Raw genomic sequence first — 23,973 nt, 5'->3', positions numbered from 1 at the left:
TATCCAAAAGCACTATTATTCTTGCAGTAAAATATTATTTCTAAGATTTATTCCCCTCTCATCTCTGAAATGACTTTCTATGGTCCTTAATTTCACAACAAAGCATCCCCAGAATGCAGAAACACAAACAGCACTGCACAGACTTACCTCACACAGGTATCTTCAGGGTGATCTGGGTTTCTGATTCAGAATTTGTGGTATGACCACAATGGTAGGATGGCACCAGCAGGCAGTGCTATCCTGGTCTTGCTGGCAAAGGACACATGCAAATGCAGCAGTCTAGGATTATGGCTGATATAATTTAGCCACATGATTTTCTCCAGAACTTTTCTCCAGGATCAGAATACTGAGTCAGAATGATTCTAAGAATCACTCTAAATCCTCTATTAGGGAAGTGAAGTGAAAAGTGTACACCACATACCTATTAATTTCTATGGTAGGAGTATGGTTGTTAGCATGACAGTGGGTAAGTGGTACAAAGCCATCTTTGTAACTGTATGTGTCACTGTATGTGTATTTGCATGTGTGTGTATGTTTGTGTGCATGTTTATTTTTGTGTGTGTCTGCCTCTATGTCTTTCTAACAGCTTAAATGATAGTCACCGTTTGCCTGTCTTAAGGATGTGCAGTCAGCATCATGTAAGAGTTGCTTATCTTTATAAGTAATATTATTTCCAATACTGTTTGCAGACTTAAAAGTCAAAGATCAATCAGCTCTTGTAGTGTGTGTCGCTGTGAGGGGCGTGGATACGTATTTGTGTGTGCGTGTGTGTGTGCGTGTGTGCGTGTGTGTGTGTGTGTGTGTGTGTGTGTGTGTGTGTGTGTGTGTGTGTGTGCATGTGTGCGTGTGCATGTGTGCGTATGTGCGTGTGTGTGTGTGTGTGTGCTTGTGTAGCAGTGTGTGTATGTGTGTGTGTGTGCATGTGTGTGTGTGCTTGTGTAGCAGTGTGTGTATGTGTGTGAGTGCATGTGTATATGTGTGGGATACTTTGCATGCACACAACTTTATGTAACTTTGTCAAAACTTAATTCCACGAATGCCTATTCAATGCACCCTAATCGTCGAACATCCTTTCATCTAACATTTACATCATCAAAACATTTTCCTAGGGAATGAAACTACTTGGCCACCACAGCAATCATAATAACATATTATTTTAAACTCACCAAGGTGGGGGCTTTGCCCCTCACAAGCCACACCCTTTCTTACACACACACACACACACACACACACACACACACACACACACACACACACACACACACACACACACAGATAATCATGGTCACCAGTTCACCTGCAGCATGTCTTTGGCTTTTGGAAGGAAACTGAATGCCAACTTTGAACAGAAGAATGAGAAAATTTGAGGACCTCATCCTGTGAGGTGACAATGCTACTCACTGTGCCATTGTGCTACATGTGTATTATGCTGTTTAAGAAATGTTAAGGAACAATAAAATAAAATAAAATATCACTTCTTCGAAAACAATATAACTTGAATCATTTACATTTGCTTTTAAAAATGCTCTCAAGATTTTTTTACCTTATCCTTAATCCATGTGAGCTTCTGTCTGGCAACATCCTGTATCATAAGATATTTCTCTTCTTTTCTTTTCTCATTTTACAAGTAAAAGCCTTTGTTTGTATTCCATACCTGCTCTTAGAACCAGTCACCTTAGCCATCACATTGCTATTCATAAATATCTGCCACAAGAGATGGCTTCCCAGTTCTATCTAATTTTCAGCTCTTTGAGAAATGTGGCTATAAAGTGGTGCCTGTGTAAGAGTGCATGTTTCTGTACAGAAACAAGAGTGCCTAGTCTTCTTCTTGTGACATAGAATGTACTGTTAGAACTTCAGAGGCCATCTTCATTGTTTCTCCCCAATTTGTGTTTTAGTTTAGATTTTAGCACAATTATAAAATGAGTTTTATCAATAACAACTGCTAGGACTGCTGCATCTGTATACGTGTGGGTGGGTGTGCATGCACGTTCATGTATGTGTGTATGCTAGTTTGTGTTGTAGCATGCATGCTCATGCATGTGAGTGTTTGAAGGTGTGTACATATATATGTTGAAGTCTGCAAATGTGTATTTGTTCAAGTCTATGCATGAAATTATGACTGAATCATATAAATCAGTTTTGAAAAGGATAATGATATATGCCCGAAGAAAAATTTGTTTAAAATCAATATTTGAGGAAATTTTGTGAATGATGCACACATTTGTTATCCAGGTTTTCCAGACGGTGAAAAATGTACACTTTTATACTAAGACTGGAGAGGAAATATATTTTGATGAAAATGGAGATGCAGTGATTCCATATGAAATTGTAAATATACAGATATTACCAGATGATACTTTCCGCCTAGTAAAAGTAGGCAGAATGGTACCTGGAGCTCCTCTTGGCAAAGAAGTCAGCATCAGTGTGAGTTCCATCTCATGGAATGAAAAATACACTAAGGTAAGATGCTATGTTACAAATATAACATTATAAAAGCATGCAAAGTACAATTAGGAATGTATTTCATTTGGAGTGCAAGGTCTTAAAATTGAAATTATATAAAATGTGAGAAAAATGAGAATAGAAGAGCAACATGGGTTGCAGTGGTATGAAGATATTTGAAACAGACTGTTGGAAACATTATTTCACAGAGAAAGGGTGGAACCATAGCATGCAATGCTGGCAGCAGTAGCAGAGTGTAAGTCAGCAGAACGGTTCAGAAATGCTAAGGGGGCAGTGCAGAAATGGGCTAAGAAAATAGAAGGGCAGGCATTCAAAGCAGACCATAAGAAAAATTACCTTAGAGCATACCTCTCAACTGTCCAGATTTTTGCCTTATGTTTTAGGGCTGTTACTCATAAAATGTGTGGTTTTCTGGTAAATCACAGAAGACTCAATTTATTAAATAATGGCAGACATTTGAGTTTTAGACTTCATATCCATGAAAGATGCATAGTAACACAAAACCCTTTATTCTAGCAACCTTCTAAGTTTCTAAAAGCTGTTCCTATTTGTGCACTTCCCCCCCACCAATGTTTGGTTTGATCCAGATTTCTTGTGCTAAGAGTTTGAGAAGTATGCCTCACAGAGAAAGAGTATAACCATAGATTTCATCGGTAGAGGCATTAGTAGAAGATGAAGAACATGGCTAAAGTGGGGAACATTTCTCTATAGTGGCAAACTGTAATCCATTTTCCACTAGTATTTTCATATATTGAAATGGATGCAGTTAAAAACTCAAAGTGCAGAACAAGAGACATTAAAAACATCATATTCTGCATATTGACACCTACCTGGATTGCCCCACAACAAACCAATTAAAAAAGGGAGAGTAAACATTCCTTTAGCAATTTGTAAATTGTACAAAATAAAAAGAAATACCTATAACCCTCCAACAATACCATCAGACAAACTGTCTGAACACTGATACTGTTAGGGTAAAGTTTTTTATAAGGTAATGTGTAGGGTTGGGGTTAGTTGTAGGATTAAAGTTAGTGTTCGCACATACAGGTAAAGATGGGCAGGGGGCTTCATCCCTATCCACTTTATTGATGCACTAATGTTAATTCTAACCCTGCTTCTATCCTTAAACCCAGTCCTAAACATTATCTTACAAAAAAAAAAAAATTCCCTAAAAGTACAACTATATGACACTCAGACACTCATCCCAGCAACTATCCATTAAATAGTTCTTACACTAACCCTAACTGGCAAACACTTACACGCACACACACACAAGCACGCACGCACACGCACAGATGCACACGCACACACACACACACACACACACACACACACACACACACACACACACACACACACACACCCATGTCACTGTCACTAAATGCACATACCATACGACCTTTGAATTTCTGATGATTGATGACTTCAGAAGGAAATTTCTCAGACCAGTTTTTTCCTACACATATCAAAACAGTTGATGAAAGAACCACTCAACAAGTTCACCTGCTATTATTCAAATTATGTGTGCAGCCTTAGAAGAAATGAGTTCTGTGCTTTTTGCTTATTTTGCAATCTCTGGTTCTTTTGAAAAGTTATGTTTGACACAAATATGATGTTGTTTTCATCCTTGTGCATGACAACATCCATGTGTATAGTTACCTTTTTACAGAAACTGTACAGAGAATCAGGCAATACATTAGGCTGCCACATTACCTACAGATAAGATGTATAATTTTCATTTGCTGTGTGGTGGTTATGACTAGATGTAAGAATTTGCTTAAAAAGCAGATTTGGGATAAATTATTAATCTTCTTTCCTGAATTGTTATTTGATTCTTGGTAAAGAGTCACTCACATTTCATAATGTTTACAACACAGAATTTTACGGTTTCTATCTAGGGACAAAAGTATACTGTGGAATTTATAAAAACATGAATTTATAAACACAGCAATGCACATAGAAAGTGTGTACATAAGGCTCATGAAATGCGGTACAGTGTAGAAATAGTACCCACAAGAGTACACATGAAACACATCCCTGAAGTATTGGGTGAAGCAGTATAAAAATGTGTGACATCACAGAGCAGGGGGCACTGACCTAGGAAGCCAAGCAGGTGAGGATGGTAACACAGTTGTACCTAATGCAGTGCAATACATACACATGGATCAATTGGGAAAGGGTGTGAGCAGTAAGGATGTTGTGCAATCAGTCCATAGTTAAAGGAAGTCCATATATCGGTACACTACATGCATCTATGTGCTGATATGAATAGGTGCCACACTAAGCATTCCAGAATAAAGTAGAAACAAGGCACTACTTTGATTCCCACGTAAATAAACCACAAGATGTTATACAAACAAATATATAATAATATAATGAAAAAATGTGGCCTGGTTGGTCTTTCAATTCCCAGTGGTTACATTATATTCTGGGAATGTATAAGAAGCATTATTCTCTGTCTTCCAAAGTAGTGTAGGAAAAAACTGGTCTGAGAAATTTCCTTCTTTGGAATGCACTGCTGTAGGCTCAAGGTTATGTTTTATAGAGATCAGAAGATGTTTATGGGTGCTTGCCAGTACCTATTGAAATTGTGAGCACCATAGCAGTGATTTCTGGGATAGCAGATAGTAAGTGTGAATACATACTAATACATACTAAATCCAGTTCTGTGATACCTAACAGTATTCCTGTTACTCTGAGATACAGTGATTTCATGGTTAGTATATGTGATCAGCTGGGGTGTGAAGGGTAAATCTTCCACATTAGGGGTGCCAAAATGGTTATAAAATGTAAAAATGGTCAGAATTCACTGTTCATAGGTTCATACTAGGCTATCTGCCCTGGGGCATTTATAAGCCTAGCCCAATTCTGTTTGGCTTACGCCACCCCTTGATTTGAGTATACTGTGCCCTTTTTAAAGTTTAGTTTACTGTGCCTCTGTCTAATAGTGACACGGAAGTAATCCCCGGGACAAACCTACGATCCCCCATCCACTCATCAAGATCCTTCTTGAAGAGAGTCAGTGAGGTGCTCTGCCTAACATGAATTGGAATTCTATTCCAGAGCGAAGGGAGCCTCTGGGTTATGAATCTGTCCCTCCAGCATGTTCTATTTATTTTTGTGCTGAGGTTCAAGTCCCTCAAGCACGTGGCTCTAAGAGATTTAGATTTACTGAGGTGGAGCATGTCCATTAATTCTGGGTTGGACATAGCTTTATATGTCAGGCATAGATCACCTCAAAGTAGGCGGTATGTAACTGAGTAGAGCTGGAGATTTTTTAACCGAGCAGCATATGGCATCTGTTTGAGTCCCTTGATCCTCCTGGTGAGGTACTTTTGGGGTCTTTCTAACTGCTGCAGGTGTCCAGTAAGGTACATCCCAAAGGGGGCATTGTATTCTATGATGGGCCTGATGAGGGATGAATAAAGGGGCACGATTACCTCTCTTGATCTAGATGTGAATCCTTTCATGATGAGGTGGGCTATGTAGAAGGTCTTTCTAATCACTTTGGCATTGTGGTTGTCAAAGGGGAGATTGCTATCAACTTCAGCCCCAGATCCCTAATTACTTTCTTTGTACTTAATGGGTTACCACCTATGTGGTAATTTGTGGGCACATTGTTTTTGCCAAAGGGTATGACTATACACTTTTTGGCATTTAGCTTTTGACCATGGCTCTGGCACCAGTTATCTGTCTCTGTGAGACCTTTTTGAAGGATGTTTGTGTCAGCTGGGGAGTCGATTATGGCGCCCAGTTTGCAGTCATCTGCGAACTTGGTGAGCCATAGTCCTCCCACATTGGGCTGTACCTCAGAAAAGTATTTGATTGAATTACTTTGCCACTTTTCAAAGTGTCAGCCAGGATTCAGTATATGTTCCCACAATTCTGCTAGAGAGGCATTTTTTCCGATAGCCTAAGCAAAGTCATACAGAAAATATGCATACAGATTTTCTTTAAAATATGGTTATTCGTCTAAGAAAACATGCTTCTCTTGTTCTAAGGTACTACAGCTGAAAAAGATGCATACAATTATCAAGTGTGTTGAACACAAATCTTGGAAAGATATATATGTTTTAAAATACAAGGTGGCAACAATATCAGGTTGTGTATACAAAATGGAAGTTTCTGGCTACATGTGACAATGCATACATAGAAATTGCACACTGACAACAAATGAAACTGCAACATTCTTAACACTATATTTGAACTGCGTTTTTGTTCTGAAATTGTTGCACTTTGTTTGCTGTAGCATAGAATAGATTCAGACCTGCTACATCTAGTTCTGTTTGTATAATTTGAGCACTAAACCAGGCCATCTTTTGTTGGAGAGGGTTCCCTTGCACCTTAGTGGAAGGACAGTGCAGTTAGAACTCATCTGATTGAATGCTGCTGGAACAAGGCTCAGTTTTGATTTTTTATTGGTTAATTTGTTTAGATCAGTTTGTGCTTGCCTGCTACATAACACCGCATTTGTGCATCGCACAGTGCAGTGCAGCAGTGGGCACCATTGGTGGTTATAGACACAAACACTTTTGTCTGCAAAATTTCCCTTCGTACTTTGCTGGTGCTCCATTAGTGAGTTCTCATGATTGTCCCTCACTGACAGGTGATAAATTCAGTGAAGCTTCTGAGGTATCAACACAGATCCTACCACTAGTTCTTCATATTTTTTGTTCACTTCTCCTGTCCTGTACTTTACCTGTTCCTGCCTGTCTTCTCCCTGTTTTTTGACCACATCAACTTACCTCGCATTATGGATGGACAACTTCACACAGTTTCTCCATCCAGCCTGGTCAATATGGGCATCCTGAAGCAATATAGCAATTGCCTCATATACACTGACAACCCACTTATTCCAGTCTACACAAATTCATTATGTGAGAGATACATTTATATCAAGAACCTAGAATACAGGCTCTCTCGCTCACCAGTCAGTCCATCTGATAAAAAGCAGGTTGCCAGCATGCACACTTCATCTCCTGCACCTATCAAACCAACAACACATAAATTAACATATGCAGAGGTCCTTACAAAAAGCTTAACTAAACATCAGAGACCTCTCAACATGAACACAAGCATGCTTCTCATAACACATCCTTTCCAGAACATAGTACACATAATATATCAAACACTAGTGTCTCACACGTCAAGCCCCTAAGGCATAACACAAAAACAAATATTTTAGGCATGGGCAACTCAATTGTGAGACACACAGATGTCCCTCTCACCAGGTTGGATAAGGAAAAGGTCATGGTCAGCTGTCACATTCCAGGATCTGCCACATCACACATACACTCAAGTCTGTCAATAACAGGCACTGTTATAACTCTGTTATAGTCCATGTTGGTGTGAATGACTTGAGATGTACCTCACTGGACTATATAAAGAGAGACATGACTGAGCTCTTGGATTATGTGTCTCAGGCAGGTATGTCTCTAGCCTTAAGTAGCATTTTATCTTCGGCTAGGATGATACCTCAACACTAACAAAAGAATGATTGATTTACACAATTGGTTTAGTTTCTGGTATCATTTAAAGGGGATCCAGTATCTGTCAGCCTGGGATGATATGGTCGACAGACCTCGATGCTTTGACAGAGATGGTCTTCATCTGTCTCCCCTGGGATTTCAATTACTGGCTAAAGTTCTTGCCATCTCCATAGTGACTTTTTTTAGGCAATGTCACAAGAGGAAAATTCCAGGTGTAAAAATACCCTCTAAAAACAACCGCAAGGTTATGCTGCTAAATGCTAGGAGTCTAAACCACAAGCTGCACTCACTGGAAGCAGTCCTCACCCTGGAAAGTGCTGACATTTGTGCAGTCACTGAGACCTGGTTTAAGGCTGAGGAGAGGACCCCAGCTATACCAAGTTACATTTCCTTCCATGCATTCAGACTGCAAGCTGAAGGCGTGAGAACTAAAGGAGGTGGTGTATCAATATTTATTAAAGATAAATACACCTTTAGATTGGTTAAACAGCACAATTCCCCTGAATTACTTCCAATGCAATTGACTGTAAGTAAGACCCCTCTTTCAGGTCCATGCCAGCTATAGGGCATCCTCCATGAGTCACGGCATCCAGTCAGCCTACTTGTATCTACTTAAGTCAATCAAGATACAGCCAAATATCCTGGTTTTGGATTACTTTAATTACCTGTCCATAGACTGGGTAACTTATACATGCTCTAACTCACTTGCCCAAAGGTTCCTGGACTTTGGTAACTCCAATACCCTGGACTAGCTGGTTGACACATCCACAACGGGCTCAAACATCCTGGACCTGATGCTTACCAACATGGGAGGCCACTGCACCACCCCCAGTGTGTAGCCATCCCTGGTGAGATCTGACCAGAAATCAGTATCACTAGAGGTAACTATAACACAAGATCCCCCTTAGCAACAACTAGACTAAAAAACTTCTCCAAGGTCAATGACAACCTCTTAAGTGATGGCATAAATAGCTTCATAGCCCCCCCACACACACACTGATGGAACAGATACCTATGCAAAGTTATATACCAATGCTTTATACAAGCACCTGCACACTTGCATTGACTCTACCATACTTGATAGAACCAAAGCAAGATCTTCAAGGAAAGACAAACCTACCTGGTGGACAACTGCCATTAATAGGTTACACAATAGGAGAAAGACATTGCAGTCGAAGAACAGGAATGAATGGTCTCAAAACTGGAAACACTCCCTACTCAACTTAAACAAGTAAATAAGAGCACTAGTGAAGTCCTCCAAAGCTAACTATGAATCCAACTAAGGTTCCCTAACTAAGGATAGCCACAAGACGTTCTTTAGTTGCATCCATAACCTCAAAGGTAAGGCCCAAATTTGTGCTGAACTCGTAGTTAATAGTACAATGCATATAGCACCTGTGGATATAACAAACCTGCTGGATGACAGGTTCAGTGAAAACTTCACTCCCCTGTCCTCACCCACATATACCCCAAAGCATCCCAAGCACCTGTCCCCTGCCTAGTATCTCTGAGAAGCAGGTCTTAAATGCCCTCTCTAAGGCCAAAAACACAGCCTCTATTGGACCAGACAACATCTTGGGCTATGTTCTACATGGGTTAAATTGGAATTAACATCACCATTGAGCATGGTTTTCAATCACAGCCTAAGCATTGGCTTTGTCCCAGTGGAATGGAAAACAGCTGCCCTTATCCCTTTGCACAAAGGGGGTGCATCCACGGACCCTGGGAACTATAGATCTATTAGCCTGACCAGCCTTATCTGCAAGGCAATGGAACAAATCATCATTGACCTAATTAACAAAGCTATATGAAATCTCCAAACACTTGATCCCACCCAATTTGGCTTGATCAAGGGGAGATAATGCCTGTTAAACTTGGTGGACTTCTTAGAGACAGTCACCAAAGCCCTAGATGAGGGCAAATCTGTGCATACGGCCTACCTAGACTTAGCCAAGGCCTTTGACACAATCCCCCACTCAGGCATCATTGATTAACTCACCCAGCTGGATATCAAACCATATATTGCTATGTGGGTTGCAAAGTGACTCACTGATAGAAGTCATATGGTCAAAATAGGGGACTCCACCTCCTCCAGCATACCTGTAACCAGTGGTGTTCCACAAGGATTGGTTCTGGGACCCCTACTGTGCAGAATCTACTTTTCTAATGTGCATGCTATAACTAAAGGACTTTGGCTGACAAAGTTTGTGGATGACTGCAAACTGGGAGTGATCATTGATACCCCTAGAGATGTCAGCATCCTGCAAGAAGGTCTTACACAGACTAATGACTGGTGCCAAAGTCATGGTCTTAAACGTAATGCAAAAAATACATTATCTATCCCTTCAGCAAGGGTGATATTCCTGCAAACCACCACCTAAATAGCAATAGCCTAAGCCCACAGTCAGTGGTGAAAGATCCGGGCACACAGATTGACAGCAACCTTGACTTTGATCACCATGTCTCTACAGTGGTAAGAAGGGCATTTTATATTGCTCACCTCATAAGTAAGGGCATTGCCACCAGAAGAAAAAGAGGCTATAACCCCTCTGTACTCTTTCCTCAGCAGGCCAATAATAGAGTACAATGTTCTCTTTGGTATGTTCCTTTCCGAACACCTGCATCAACTGGAGAGACCACAAAGATTTCTTACAAAGGAAATTCAGGGTCTTCATGATCTGTTTTATGCAGACAGACTGAAATCATTGTCATTATATTCTGTGTCATGCAAACTGCTCAGAGGTGACCTGTGCCTTGCATATAGTTCAATCTCTGACCCAGCTTTGATGGAAATGCTGCACATTCACAAGTCAAATGGCACATGGGTCACTCGCTCAGAAGACCTTAACCTGGTATGTGACTTCAACAGAACTTGCTGGAGTGACAGATTTGTCTCACAGAAGTTGCCCCACTTTAGGAACAAGCTTCCTGTTCATGTTAACAAAGGCTCTCATTGGCCCTATTTAAGTGCAATTTGGACAACTGGATGGGTAACCGGAAATTCACCCCGGGGTTTCACCTGTATCCCTTTTGAACAGGGGCAATAGGTGCTGATTTTAGTGTTTGCTTGAACCAGACACACTTGGGAACACAGGCTGAACATGACTAGGCTTGTAAGGACCCTGGGGCCATTAGCCTAGTAACCTCCTATGATCCTATAAATGACCTCTAATTTCAGAATAATGCAGAAAAGGATATGCATCAGTAACACGTCCATTCAACAAGTGAGGAGAAATCTAAAAAGCCAATGGCTTTTTGCACTTAGAAAAGATCTATAATGCCTGACTCTTGAACATTTGTACTGCATATTATAATAACAATTCTGTGACATGTAATCTAGTGTTCAAGTACAAGATATCTTGAACCAACATTAAAAAGAAATAATTTAGTAACATAAACTAGCCATGCATCATGCTGTGTATAATATGAGCAAAAGAAATTAGTGTAGTTGTTCACCATTCAACATCACAGAGTCATGAAAGAATAGTGGAGGGCATCTCTTTTATAAATAATAAAATAAATATTTAAAGGGAGAGACAATAGGTCAGGAGGAAAGCAGAAGGACATGTCATCACACTAATGATATAAATGTCGCAGAGGATAAGTAAGCCGCAATGCACAGGTAGCAAAGTTTAACTCATAGCTAACAAATTAACAAAAATAACAGTGTGGATAATTGACAAACTAATCATTTACATCAGCACCAGATCAAGCAACCTGACATCATAATACTGACATCAAAGAGCAGTACTGTCACTTGTGGTTAAAAGCTGACTCCAACCTAAGAAAAGCTGGCTACATTAATCATGTATGTGCTGGTGTGTGTATGGAGCATATGGAAATCAGCAATTGATCCTGTTCCTTCTTTCCTGAAGCACAGTAATAAATACTGACTGCACGTTACACCACTGCATTTGTCCTGTCAGCAGCTAAACTGATAAATATGAGAAGGCATGTGTCAAACTGTGAACCATGAGGTCCTGTGCTACTGCTCTGTTCACTGTTTGCACTTTGTGGCAAGAGCATGCATAATGAATATCCGTGTAAGATAAGCAGGCAACAGTAAAATCAATGACACAACTACATACATGATACGCAGTTTACTTGACTAAAATATCACTCACCCATCAAGTTTTACATGACATAACTCCCAGTAAGAAACTGTCATCAAAATGGCCAAAACAGGCTTCCTCCAGCATGAAAAACACAACCAAAATGTACACATATGCACAAGGAGTATATGGAATGCATGTGTCCATAGAAGAATTTGTTATACATGTGAGCCCCCCTTGTATACTTACTTGTGATGGCTTGACACTTTGCCTGGACTACAGAGGATGCTTACTCAAAGCACTGCAACTGCAGTGTGGCTATTTCTTGCAGTTATTTATTGTGTTACGTTAACTTAATTACTGTGGTTGACCAGGTTAGACCCTCTAGGCTGTGGCCTATTTTCATGGGGAATGTTGAGGTATTATTTATATTTATTTATTGCATTTGCTTACTGGGAAAGTCCACTGGGGCTGAAATTAGCCCATTTTCGGTATAGGCCTGGGGAGAAAAACTTCACATTTAATTACGTACAGGAGAGGTCACACAATAATACAGAGCATATAAAACAGTAATAATAAAATAATTAACACATAGTATAATTTTGATGATGATATGGATACATTTGATAGCTACAGTATCAAATAGTGTTACAGTCATTATTTGAGTATATGAATAGAAAAGTATAGATATGTAAGTAATAGTATTAGCAGTGTGAAGAAGATAACTTAACAGGGAAAGTGAAGGAGGCAGAGGCCTAAGGCAGGGATACAGCATGCTACAGAGACAACAGAAGGAGTTAGTCTGGTAGAGAAAAGGGGAGGATAGACTAGTGATAGAGTGGAGAAGAGTAGGATTTAGATGGAAGATCAGGTTTTGTGGTTAACTGTCAGGGTGTAGGTGCAAATCCAGTGTGAGGGGAAATGAAGTCTGAAGGATTTTTTAAAGGAAGCAGGATTAGTGATGGTCCTGACTGAAGTAGGCAGGTTATTTTATAGCTTGCAGACAGAAAAAGAATACAGCATTTAGCCAGCTAGGATCTTGGGTTTTTATTTTACATAGGAGGTGTATGGCGCCCTGCACCATCTTACTCATGTGCTACTATAACCCTACCCCTGCCCCTAAACCTACTCATTATGTTACTAAAACCCCTCTTCTTAACAGGTGTTGTTGTCTTTCAGCTTTTCCTGGTTAGGGGTCACCACAGCGGAACTCTGGTCCGCTAATGATTGGCAGTAGATTTTGACGAATCCCGAGGTTCCAGCTCGATGTTCAACCTTCAACAAAGGCACGCCCATTTACGCATGTCTTTCGAAAGCCCATGCAACCGCGGGGAGGACATGCAGCCTCCACATAGAAGACACTCCCCGCACTCCAGCCGAGAATCCAACGGGAGAATCTCTTGCTGTGAGGTAACAATGCTACCACTGCACCAATGTGGATATACCACTTCAAAAGGACACAGAACATGCACTGCACAAAATATGCAAAACAATGAATCTATCCCCTTACTTTACCCTTAATCTAACTCTGTACCATGAACACATGCATATTCACAGCTGCTATGACACAGTCTTGCACATCCTCACAACCACAACTTTTTCATTCAAACATTACTTTTCCTGTAGAGTTCTCCTTACCCACACTATATAAAACTAAATTCAACCATATGTGATTCACACAAATGTGATTCACACAAATGAGCATTCATTTGTTGGTGCATTCTCTCTTTTTACACTTACAAAATCCTTGCTACCAAATCCCCCCTTCTCTCTCTCTCTCTCACTCTCTCTCTCTATAGATATATATATATATATATATATACATAAATATATATATATATATATATATATATATATATATATATATATATATATACACATATACATATAAATATATGTATGTGTTATAGGTTCATAGGTTCATAGGTTCATACTAGGCTATCTGCCCTAGGGCATTTATAAGCCTAGCCAGAATGTGTTTGGCTTTCGCCACCCATTTTAAATTTATTTTGCTATGCCCTTTTTCGAGGTTAGTATACTGTGCCTGTGTCTAACAGTGACACAGAAGTGATACCCAGGGTAAACCTACGATTTCCCATCCACTCATCAAGATTCCTCTTGAAGAGAGTCAATGAGGGACTCTGCCTAACCTGGACTGGGATTTTATTCCAGAGTGAAGGGAGCCTCTGGGTTATGAATCTGTCCCTCCAGCATGTCCTATTTATTTCAGTGCTGAGGTTCAAGTCTCTCGAGCGCGTAGCTCGATGGGATTTGGATTTTCTGAGGTGCAGCATGTCCATTAATTCCGGGTTGGACACGGCTTTATACGTCAGGCACAGATCGCCTCTGAACAGGCGGTATGCCACTGAGTAGAGATGGAATTTCTTTAACCGGGCAGCATATGGCATCTGTTTGAGCCCTTTGATCCTATTGGTGAGGTACTTTTGGAGTCTTTCCAGTTGCTGCAGGTGTCTGGTAAGGTACATCCCAAAAGGGGCATTGTACTCAATTATGGGCCTGATGAGGGATGAGTAAAGAGGCACGATGACCTCCCCTGATCTAGATGTGAATCCCTTCATGATTAGGTGGGCTATATAAAATGTTTTTCTAACCACTTTGGCCACGTGGTTGTCAAATGAGAGATTGCTATCAACTTGGGTCCCCAGGTCCCTAATTACTTCTTCTGTACTTAATGGATTACCACCTATGTGGTAATTTGTGGGCACTTTGTTTTTGCCAAAGGGGATGACTACACACTTTTTGGCATTTAGCTTGAGGCCATGGCTCTGGCACCAGTTGTCTGTTTCTATGAGGCCCTTTTGGAGGATGCTTGTGCCGGCTGGAGAGTTGATTATGGCGCCCAGTTTGCAGTCGTCTGCGAACTTGGTCAGCCACAGTCCTTCCATGTTGGCCTGTACCTCCGAGAAATATATACTGAACAAGAGAGGTCCCAGGACTGAGCCTTGTGGGACATCACTTGTAACTGGTTTGGAGTCTGACATGGCTCCAGCAATTCTAACCATGTGGGTTCTGTCCTTGAGCCAGTTTGCAATCCATCTAGTGACATAGGGGTTTATATTTAAGCTGGTGAGCTTATCTATAATGCCCGAGTGGGGTATTGTATCGAAGGCTTTTGCGAGGTCCAGGTAGGCTGTGTGGACCACCTTCCCCTCGTCAATGGCCTTGGTGACTGTTTCAAAGAAATCAACCAGGTTTAAGAGGCAGGATCTGCCCTTAACAAAGCCGAACTGGGTAGGATCCAGTGTCTGTATGTCCCCAATATCTTTATTTATGAGGTCCATGATGATCCTTTCCATAGCTTTGCAGACCAAGCTAGTCAGGCTTATGGGGCGATAGTTTCCAGGATCTGTTGAGATACCACCTTTATGGAGAGGGACCACTGTTGCTGTACACCACTCTTTGGGCACATATCCTGTAGTAAGGCTGAGATTGAACAGTAGTTTTATGTTTGGGTTTAGCTCTTCTTGGAGTTCATGTAGGGCAGCCGGGACACCGTCTGGTCCCATTGATGCTGTGTTTTTTGCTTTGGAGAGGGCGGCTCTTACCTGAACATCTGAGATGTCAGGGGGGCAGCACTCTGCTGGGATAGATGTTTAGGTAGGTATATCCATTTCATATACATACATATATATATATATATATATATATAGATATATATATATATATATATATATAGAGAGAGAGAGAGAGAAAGAGAGAGAGAGGAGAGAGATAATAAGGTTGTTGAGGATGTGCATGCACTATTTTCTTAACTGAGAGCTATTAAAGATATACAAGCACATTATGGATGCATCTTATTTATGTGAAAATGTTACATGACTCCTAACCCACTTAATAGACATCTTTGAAGGGAAAATCAACAGAGTATTCATTTTTAATTAAGGAATGTGGGTGAAGGCTACAATATAGTATAATGAAATAATGAGGGAGACACAAAGAATTGGGAATAGAAAGATTTATTGTTATTGGAAGAAAAGCATGACATTTATATGAATTTAATTACGGTGATTAATATGTTAAGAAAACAGAGCTGTTTGTATATAAAGAAATTGGTATGGGCAGATCAGCTGTTACTAAAAGAAAACTTGTACTTTATAAGCATTTAATTAGTATGAATAATATGGTAAGAAAACTGAGGTTTTCATTAATGGAAAGAAAAGAGGTGATATCATTATTAAGAAGATAATAGGAGATTTAAATGACTATGTAAACTTTTAATCAGAGATCAGACACATAGCATATAATCAAATTTAATAGGAGAGGAAACATCACAGTATTTAGAAAAGCTTTCTTCAAGAGATTACGGAGTATAAAGATATTTTTGGAAAGTTAAACATATTCTAGAAGACATTGTTTTGGAATAAGAAAAGGAAATATCAGCACAGGAATTTAGAAATGTGTTAAATGTTTTAATGTTAGATATGCCACATAGATTTGATCTGTAATTATATAATTTATAAAGTTAATTAAATATATGAATTTGTTATTGAATTGAGGCCTGCCAAAATTTCTTACATAGATACTATATTATTATCTAAAATTTTGCAGTTAAATTGGCAATTCTCCCCCATGGACATATCTCATAGCACTTTCCATTACCTCTGTTTACCAACTAATCCAAATAGCTAGTGTAATGATAAGATTTTGGTCCAGAACGAATGGTCGAATATAACTAGCAATGCATTTTTATTAAGAGTAGTAGTAGTAGATGTAATTACTACATGTTTCCTTGAGAATATAACAGAATGTACTATAGGTAAGGGGTTTGACAAAATGTTGTTTTTTTTCTAAATTCTGTTTATGTGTAGAGAAAGTCTGGGATTCAATAAAGCCAAATCACCATGTCAGAATAGTGTAGCAGCCTCTGCAAAGAATATAGCCACTGAGTGATCCAGTAAACAAGGCTGGGGGTGTGCATGAGCCTGCCAGCACTATTCTGACACGGACCCCACTGAATAATGCTAATTATCTCATTTGCTGGTGAAACCATGCAAATGAGGTGAATTAATGACTCAGTTAGCAGGCAGGCATCCTTGTCACAACAGTGTCCATTGCAGAAATGTATTTGGTTACTAACTGTGTACATTTCTGCAAAATGGGGGCATGACAGCTCAAAGTGAGGTTACATACCAAAAGGGGTGTTGTACTCTATAATGGGTTTAATTAGTGATGAGTAGAGGGGAACAATTACCTCTTTTTTCCTGGATGAGAAACCTTTTGTGATGAGGTGTGCCATGTAGAAGGATTTCCTGACTACTGTGGCAATGTGATTATCAAAGGAGAGACTACTGTCCACCTGTGTCCCAAGGCCTCTTATCACACTTTCAGTGTTAAGTAGACTATCGCATATGTGGTAGTTCATGGGTACAGAGTTTTTACCGAAAGGGATGACAATGCACTTTTTGGCATTGAGCTTGAGGCTATGGCTTTGACACCAGCCATCTGTCTGAGTGAGGCCCTTTTGTAGGATGTCCACATCATTAGGAGTTTTGATTATGGCTTCAAGTTTGCAGTCATCTGTGAACTTTGTTAGCCAAAGACCTTCTGTGTTAGCCTGTACTTCAGAGAAGTAGATACCAAACAGGAGAGGACCCAGGACTGAACCCTGTGGTACTCTACTTGTCACTGGTCTGAAGTTGGATTTAGAGTCTGATACTTTCACAGTGTGGGTTCTGTCAGTGAGCCAGTTGGCAACCCATCTTATGACATAGGGATTTATACCTAGTTTAGTGAGTTTATCTATAATTCCAGAGTGGGGGATGATGTCAAAATCCTTGGTGAGATCTAGATAGGCTGTGTGAACCACCTTACCCTCATCTACGGCTTTGGTGACTGCTTCAAAGAAGTCTGTCAGGTTTAGGAGTCATGATCTGCCTTTTACAAACCTGAACTGGGTAGGGTCCAGTATTTGGAGATTACCAATGTCATTGTTTATAAGTTCCATGATGATACGTTCCATAGCCTTGCAGACTAGGCTCGTCAGGCTGATGGGGCAGTAGTTCCCAGGGTCCATGGTAGCTCCCCTTTGTGGAATGGGATAACCGTTGCTGTGCACCATTCAGTGGGCACAAAGCCTGAGGTGAGGCTATGACTGAACATGATACTTAGGTGAGGTGCCAGCTCATTCTGTAGTTTGTGTAGAATGCAGCCTGGTATTCCAAAAGCTGTAGAATGGAAAACTAAATACATATAAATTATTGCAAATATAACTTCATATCAGATGGTGTGAGGTCAGAGACACAGCTGCATGTTAAAAGACTGACAAAGCTGCTGAACAGCTTCAGATAGCATTATACCAACTTAAGTCAGAGAAAAAAAAACAAAAAAACAAAATTGAAATATATGAACAAAATGCTAGTTCTAGTTTCAGAGGGGCAGATACTTGGTACAATAAAAAGTCAAAGCAATAGTTTAAATGTCAATGTCAGAACATATGTATGCATTACATAAGTTCCTAGTAATGATGCAACAGCTTGCAAAGTTTGTATCTAATAGGCTTAAAGTAACTATGCCTCTGAGAAAGCTGTTAGAACAAGATAAAGCCGTGGAATTGTGCTGTGAGCAGGAAAAAGAGTTTTGAAAAAAGGTCCCAGAAGTTCTTGTATATGGACCATTATTGAAGTAATATGATGTGACTAAGCCAGTTGTATGGCAAGCAGATATCTGTCAAAATGGTATTGGAGTTGTGATATTACAAGTGAATGGCCAAGGTGCAGGTGGATCAAATCATTTACATGTGTGCAGGAGATATGTTAAGACAGAAAATTAAATGCTAGCAGCAGACCGTGTGCAGGTATTAGAAATTGTATGGATGTGCATGTAGTAAAGAAGTTCTGTTAGAAGCAGACAACAGACTCTTGCAAAACATATTCAGAAACATTTTACACAAGACAGCTCTGTGGCTGTAGAGGATATAATATAATCTACAAAAGTAGGAGGTGAACTGAAGCACAGTCCAGAGATGAAACTCCACACAGTACATTTGTTGAGTGTACAGTAGATGAATGAAAAAGTATTAGAAGAGAATGGAGATTTTTTGGGTAATCTTGCAGTTATCAATAAAAAAATGCAATTAATAGACATTTTTACAGTAGAGGGAGGATTTAACCAAAATCAAAAACAGAATGGAAAGAAAAAGAAATCTAGCTTTATTTTTCTTTAATGGAAGCCATAAGTTGCATCATGGACTTAAATTTGAAGGCTGATAAAATGATATTTCCTAACCAAATGAAGAAACACAATTCAGAAGGTACATTAGCTATATAGGATCACTTTTATTTGTTGAACCTGATTTAATTATTCTTTACTACACCACACTAGAATATCACTCAGCATGCTTTATTAGCAGTGTAACATGTGAAAGTCTATGACAATATATACTCTAGGCATTTTACTAGAGCCCCCCCCCCCTGCTTTCACATGTGGGAGGCTTTTCACTCAATGCACCCAGCTTAATATATAGCATTTGCAAGATACTACCAACTCGGGTAAATTGAGTATTCTTCCATTATTCTCCATTCCCTTGAAAGTAGCAACTACCAAAAATACAATTGATACAAAAAGGCAAAAATTCCTTTTACTTCTTGCAACAAAAACATAAGCAATTTGTATTACTGTTGAGATAACAGAAGGTTCAAGGCTCCAGAGAGTACCCCTGCATTACCAGGCTATAATTCATACCACACCTTTCGGCCACCTAACCTGGACTGAAACACTAAAGGCGGAGGCGTATCCATATTCATTAAGGATATTCACACCTCCAGACTAGTTGCTCAGCATAATGCAACCGAGATTATCCAAGTGCAACTAACTCTGGGCAAGACTGCAATCCAAATTGTTGCTTGCTACAGATCCCCCACCATGCCCCAGGATTCCCACTCCTCATTTCTTTATACACTGGAAAATAATAGGGTACAACCTAACACCCTAATAATGAGTGATTTTAACTACCCCACCATTAACTGGGAAAACTACTCATGTACCAACTCTTGCACTCAAAGTTTTCTGGAATTCATAAATTCCAATGCCTTGGATCAACTTATCCACATCCTCACCAGGGGCAGCAATATCCTAGACCTGGTTATTACCAACACGGTCAACTGGTGCTCCACACCAGAGGTCAGTTCCTCGTTGGTCAGATCCGACCACAAGTTAATCACCCTAGACATCCACATGCCTCCCCACCCCCAATCAGGGAAACCACAGTAAAAAATTTCTCCAAAGCCAACTTCACACTTCTTAAGACAGAAGTGGCAAACTTCACGACACCCATGCTGACGGACAATAGAGGTATGACTGCTGAATCCTACATAAATGCACTTTATAAGCACTCACAACAGTGCATGGATCATGCAATCCCTAACAGAACCAAGATGCTATCCTCCAAAAAAGGAAGCCAATCTGGTGGTCCCCTGCCATAAACAAACTCTACAACAGAAGAAAGAAACTTTTGCAAAAAAGAGTAAAATCCCATGATTGGAGAAGCTCCATGATCAGCCTCAGTAAGAAGCTGAGATCCCTCATAAAATCTTCCAAAGCTACTTACAAAAACAAAATCGCCACTGACTCTAAAGACAAGCACAAAGTATTCTATAGCTATGTCAAGAATCTCAATGGCAACACTCAGATCTGCTCTGAGTTACAGCACAATGGCACTAAAAATACAGAACCAACTGATATTGCCAACATCCTGGCAGATAGGGTCAGTGCTACCTTTACCCCTCTCTCATCCCCTAAAGGGCCCATCTCTATACCAGAAGACTGCAAAGTTCCTGCAATCATGGCTGCACAGGTAAAAAACACACTATCCAAAGCCAAGAACACAGCATCCATGGGATCTGACAACATCCCACGCTGTGTTCTACATGAACTTCAGAATGAACTGGCACACCATCTAAGTACCATACCATGTTCAATCATAGCCTCACCTCAGGCTATGTGCCCACTGAATGGTGCACAGCAATGGTTATCCAACTCCACAAAGGGGGAGCCATCACAGACCCCAGAAACTACCGCCCCATTAATCTAACGAGCCTGGACTCAATGCTATGGAACATATCATCATAGAACATATAAACAATGACATTGGTAATCTCCAAACTTCGGACCCCACCCAGTTCGGGTTTGTAAAAGGCAGATCATGTCTCCTAAACCTGACAGACTTCTTTGAAGCAGTCACCAAAGGTAAGGTGGTTCACACAAGCTATCTTGATCTCACCAAGGCTTTCAACACCATCCCCCACTCTGGAATTATAGATAAACTCACTAAACTAGGTATAAATCCCTATGTCACAAGATGGGTTGCCAACTGGCTCACTGACAGAACCCACACTGTGAAAGTAGCAGACTCCAAATCCAACTTCAGACGAGTGACAAGTGGAGTACCACAGGGTTCAGTCCTGGGTCCTCTCCTGTTTGGTATCTACTTCTCTGAAGTACAAGCTAACACAGAAGGTCTTTGGCTAATGAAATTTGCAGATGACTGCAAACTAGGAGCCATAATCAAAACTCCAAAAGATGTGGACATCCTACAAATGGGCCTTGCTGAGACAGATGCCTGGTGTCAAAGCCATGGCCTCAAGCTCAATGCCAAAAAGTGCATTGTCATCCCTTTTGGTAAAAACTCTGTACCCATGAACTACCACATAGGTGGTAGTCTACTTAGCACCGAAAGTGTGATAAGAGACCTTGGGACACAGGTGGACAGTAGTCTCTCCTTTGATAATCACATCACCACAGTAGTCAGGAAATCTTCTACGTGGCACACCTCATCACAAAAGGTTTCTCATCCAGGAAAAAAGAGGTCATTTTTCCCCTCTACTCATCACTCATTAGACCCATTATAGAGTACAATGCCCCTTTTGGTATGTACCTCACAAGACATCTACAGCAACTGGAAAGGCCGCAGAAATACCTCACAAAGAGGATTACCAGCCTCAAACAGATGCCCTACGCAGACCGTCTCAAAAAACTGCAGCTTTACTCCATCACATATTGCCTACTCAGAGGTGATCTCTGCCTAACACACAAAGCTATGTCAAACCCAGAGCTTTTAGACATGCTCCACTTAAAGAAATCCCAATTCCTATGAGCTACACGCTCTAGGGACCTAAACCTTGTCACCACAATAAACAGAGCATGCTGGAGGGATAGATTCCTGTCCCAGGGACTTCCCATACTCTGGAAAAGACTACCTATCTATGTCAAGCAGAGCTCCTCATTAGCACTCTTCAAGAAAAATCTTGATGATTGGATGGGAGATAACAAATTCACCCCAGGAATCACTTATGTGGCTCTGCTCGACAGTGGCACAGGAAAATCATTTTCTTGAGTGGCGAAAGCCAGGGTACCTTTTGGCTAGGCTTATATTGGCTCTAGGGCCAATAGCCTAGTACCTACCTATGAACCTATGTATACATAGCACTAGAAGTTAAACAATCTTTATATATTGCATCAGATAATCAGACATTCCTGATTTATTCAGATGCAATGAAACAAGTCAAAAATATTTGAGCAATCCCAGTTTATTTCTACAAATGGTGAAGTACAAAGGAAGAAAATTAAATATAATTTATTTATCTGGAATGTCCATTAAAAACAAGTAGGATAGAGTTATGCCATCTTCTCTACCTAACATAACAACAATGCAAAGGAGGAGATATTGCATGTCTAGTTCTAGGTCATCCATCTGAACAGATTTTCTCAAATTTCAAGAAACTGCCTTATATACAGGAATTATTATTCCAAGTTTTGAAGTAATCAAACTAATAAACAACAAGACTTCTGATATGACACCTTAGTGTGTAATGACTCTGTCCAATCTCTCCACAGTCTTTTGAAAAATATATTTAGAAAAATGATAATTGTGTTTGCACACCTGTGAAAGAGAGGATGAGAGGTATTACTTCATATTTCCTGCAAGATGCCAAACAGCCTGAAAAGAAGCACATAAAAAAAGGGGGGGGGGGTTAACAAACTTAAAATGGTTTGATGTGTCAGACTTGGGTAAGACTAAATCCAAGCAGTATTTCAAGAGTCTAAGAATACAAAGGAATATAAGGTGATCCAAAGCACTTAAAGTATCATGAGCTTCTTTGCAGCTAATTATTTCTGAAATGTGGAGAGACAACGCAAAGATTAGCAACCTAATTACCAGATCTCTGACTGGGAGTAAATAGCAGTGAGAATATATTGATAGCATTCTCATTCCATATTATGTCTATGGCAAGAGAAAGAGCTACTAAAATAGCAGTTTCTGGACCTCAAAGCAAACTTAAAGCTAATGGATGAGTATGCTGAAGATCAAGCAAGTTTAGGACTGCCACTTATACATCTGACTACTGGATATTCTGGACTGCCTACAATTTATAATGGAGCAGCTTTATCAGTGGTCAGAACTTCCAGACTCCCAGATGAAAATAAAGAAAAGCCTGAGTGTTTGCCCTGGGACTTGTCACATTGTGGTAACCTCGGCATATAATAGAGCAGTTTAAATCATATATAACTAAGATGCATGATTTGACCGAAATTCAGAAGTTGTGTGAAAGAATTAGGGTGGCAAATATGTGAGTATTCCCTGAGCAGGGCTACTCTACAGTCATATAGAGTCACATCAGTCATACAGAGATTATGTTTATGGTTCTTTCGTATGGGAATGAGTATATGGCTAAAAACTAAAGTTAAAACTGCTCTACCTGGTGAGTTTCATTGTATTTTTCCCGCAGGGCAGAAAACCTTTACTGCACATTCAGCAAGTGCTTCACTGCATAAAACCTACATAATACTGGGGAACACACTCCTAATAACACAGAGTTAGCTTTGGCTATGTGGAGTACACATTACAAAGCAGACAGAGGTTATTTTCAAATGCAGACCATAAAAGTGGAGGAAATTATCTCCTGCAACTGGTAAATGGATGGAATGCATCAATCCACCCATTTCCACTA

At 40.1% G+C, this 23,973-nt stretch overlaps 1 protein-coding gene across 1 annotated transcript in view; it reads left to right on the top strand.

Annotated features, from left to right (window-relative positions):
- Positions 1–23,973, top strand: part of LOC122794870 (vomeronasal type-2 receptor 26-like) — a 109,047-nt gene that overhangs the window by 9,116 nt on the left and 75,958 nt on the right. Inside the window, exon 2 of the mRNA XM_044063469.1 lies at positions 2,236–2,463. Within this exon, the coding sequence (XP_043919404.1) occupies positions 2,236–2,463 (228 nt within the window). The remainder of the gene's footprint in view (positions 1–2,235; positions 2,464–23,973) is intronic.

The sequence above is a fragment of the Protopterus annectens genome, chromosome 2.part1 (genome assembly GCF_019279795.1).
Source record: "Protopterus annectens isolate FY-2018-M chromosome 2.part1, PAN1.0, whole genome shotgun sequence".
NCBI classification, from domain to species: Eukaryota; Metazoa; Chordata; order Ceratodontiformes; family Protopteridae; genus Protopterus; species Protopterus annectens.
The sequence above is the reverse complement of the archived record's forward strand: the minus strand, read 5'-3'. Positions and strand labels throughout refer to the sequence as shown.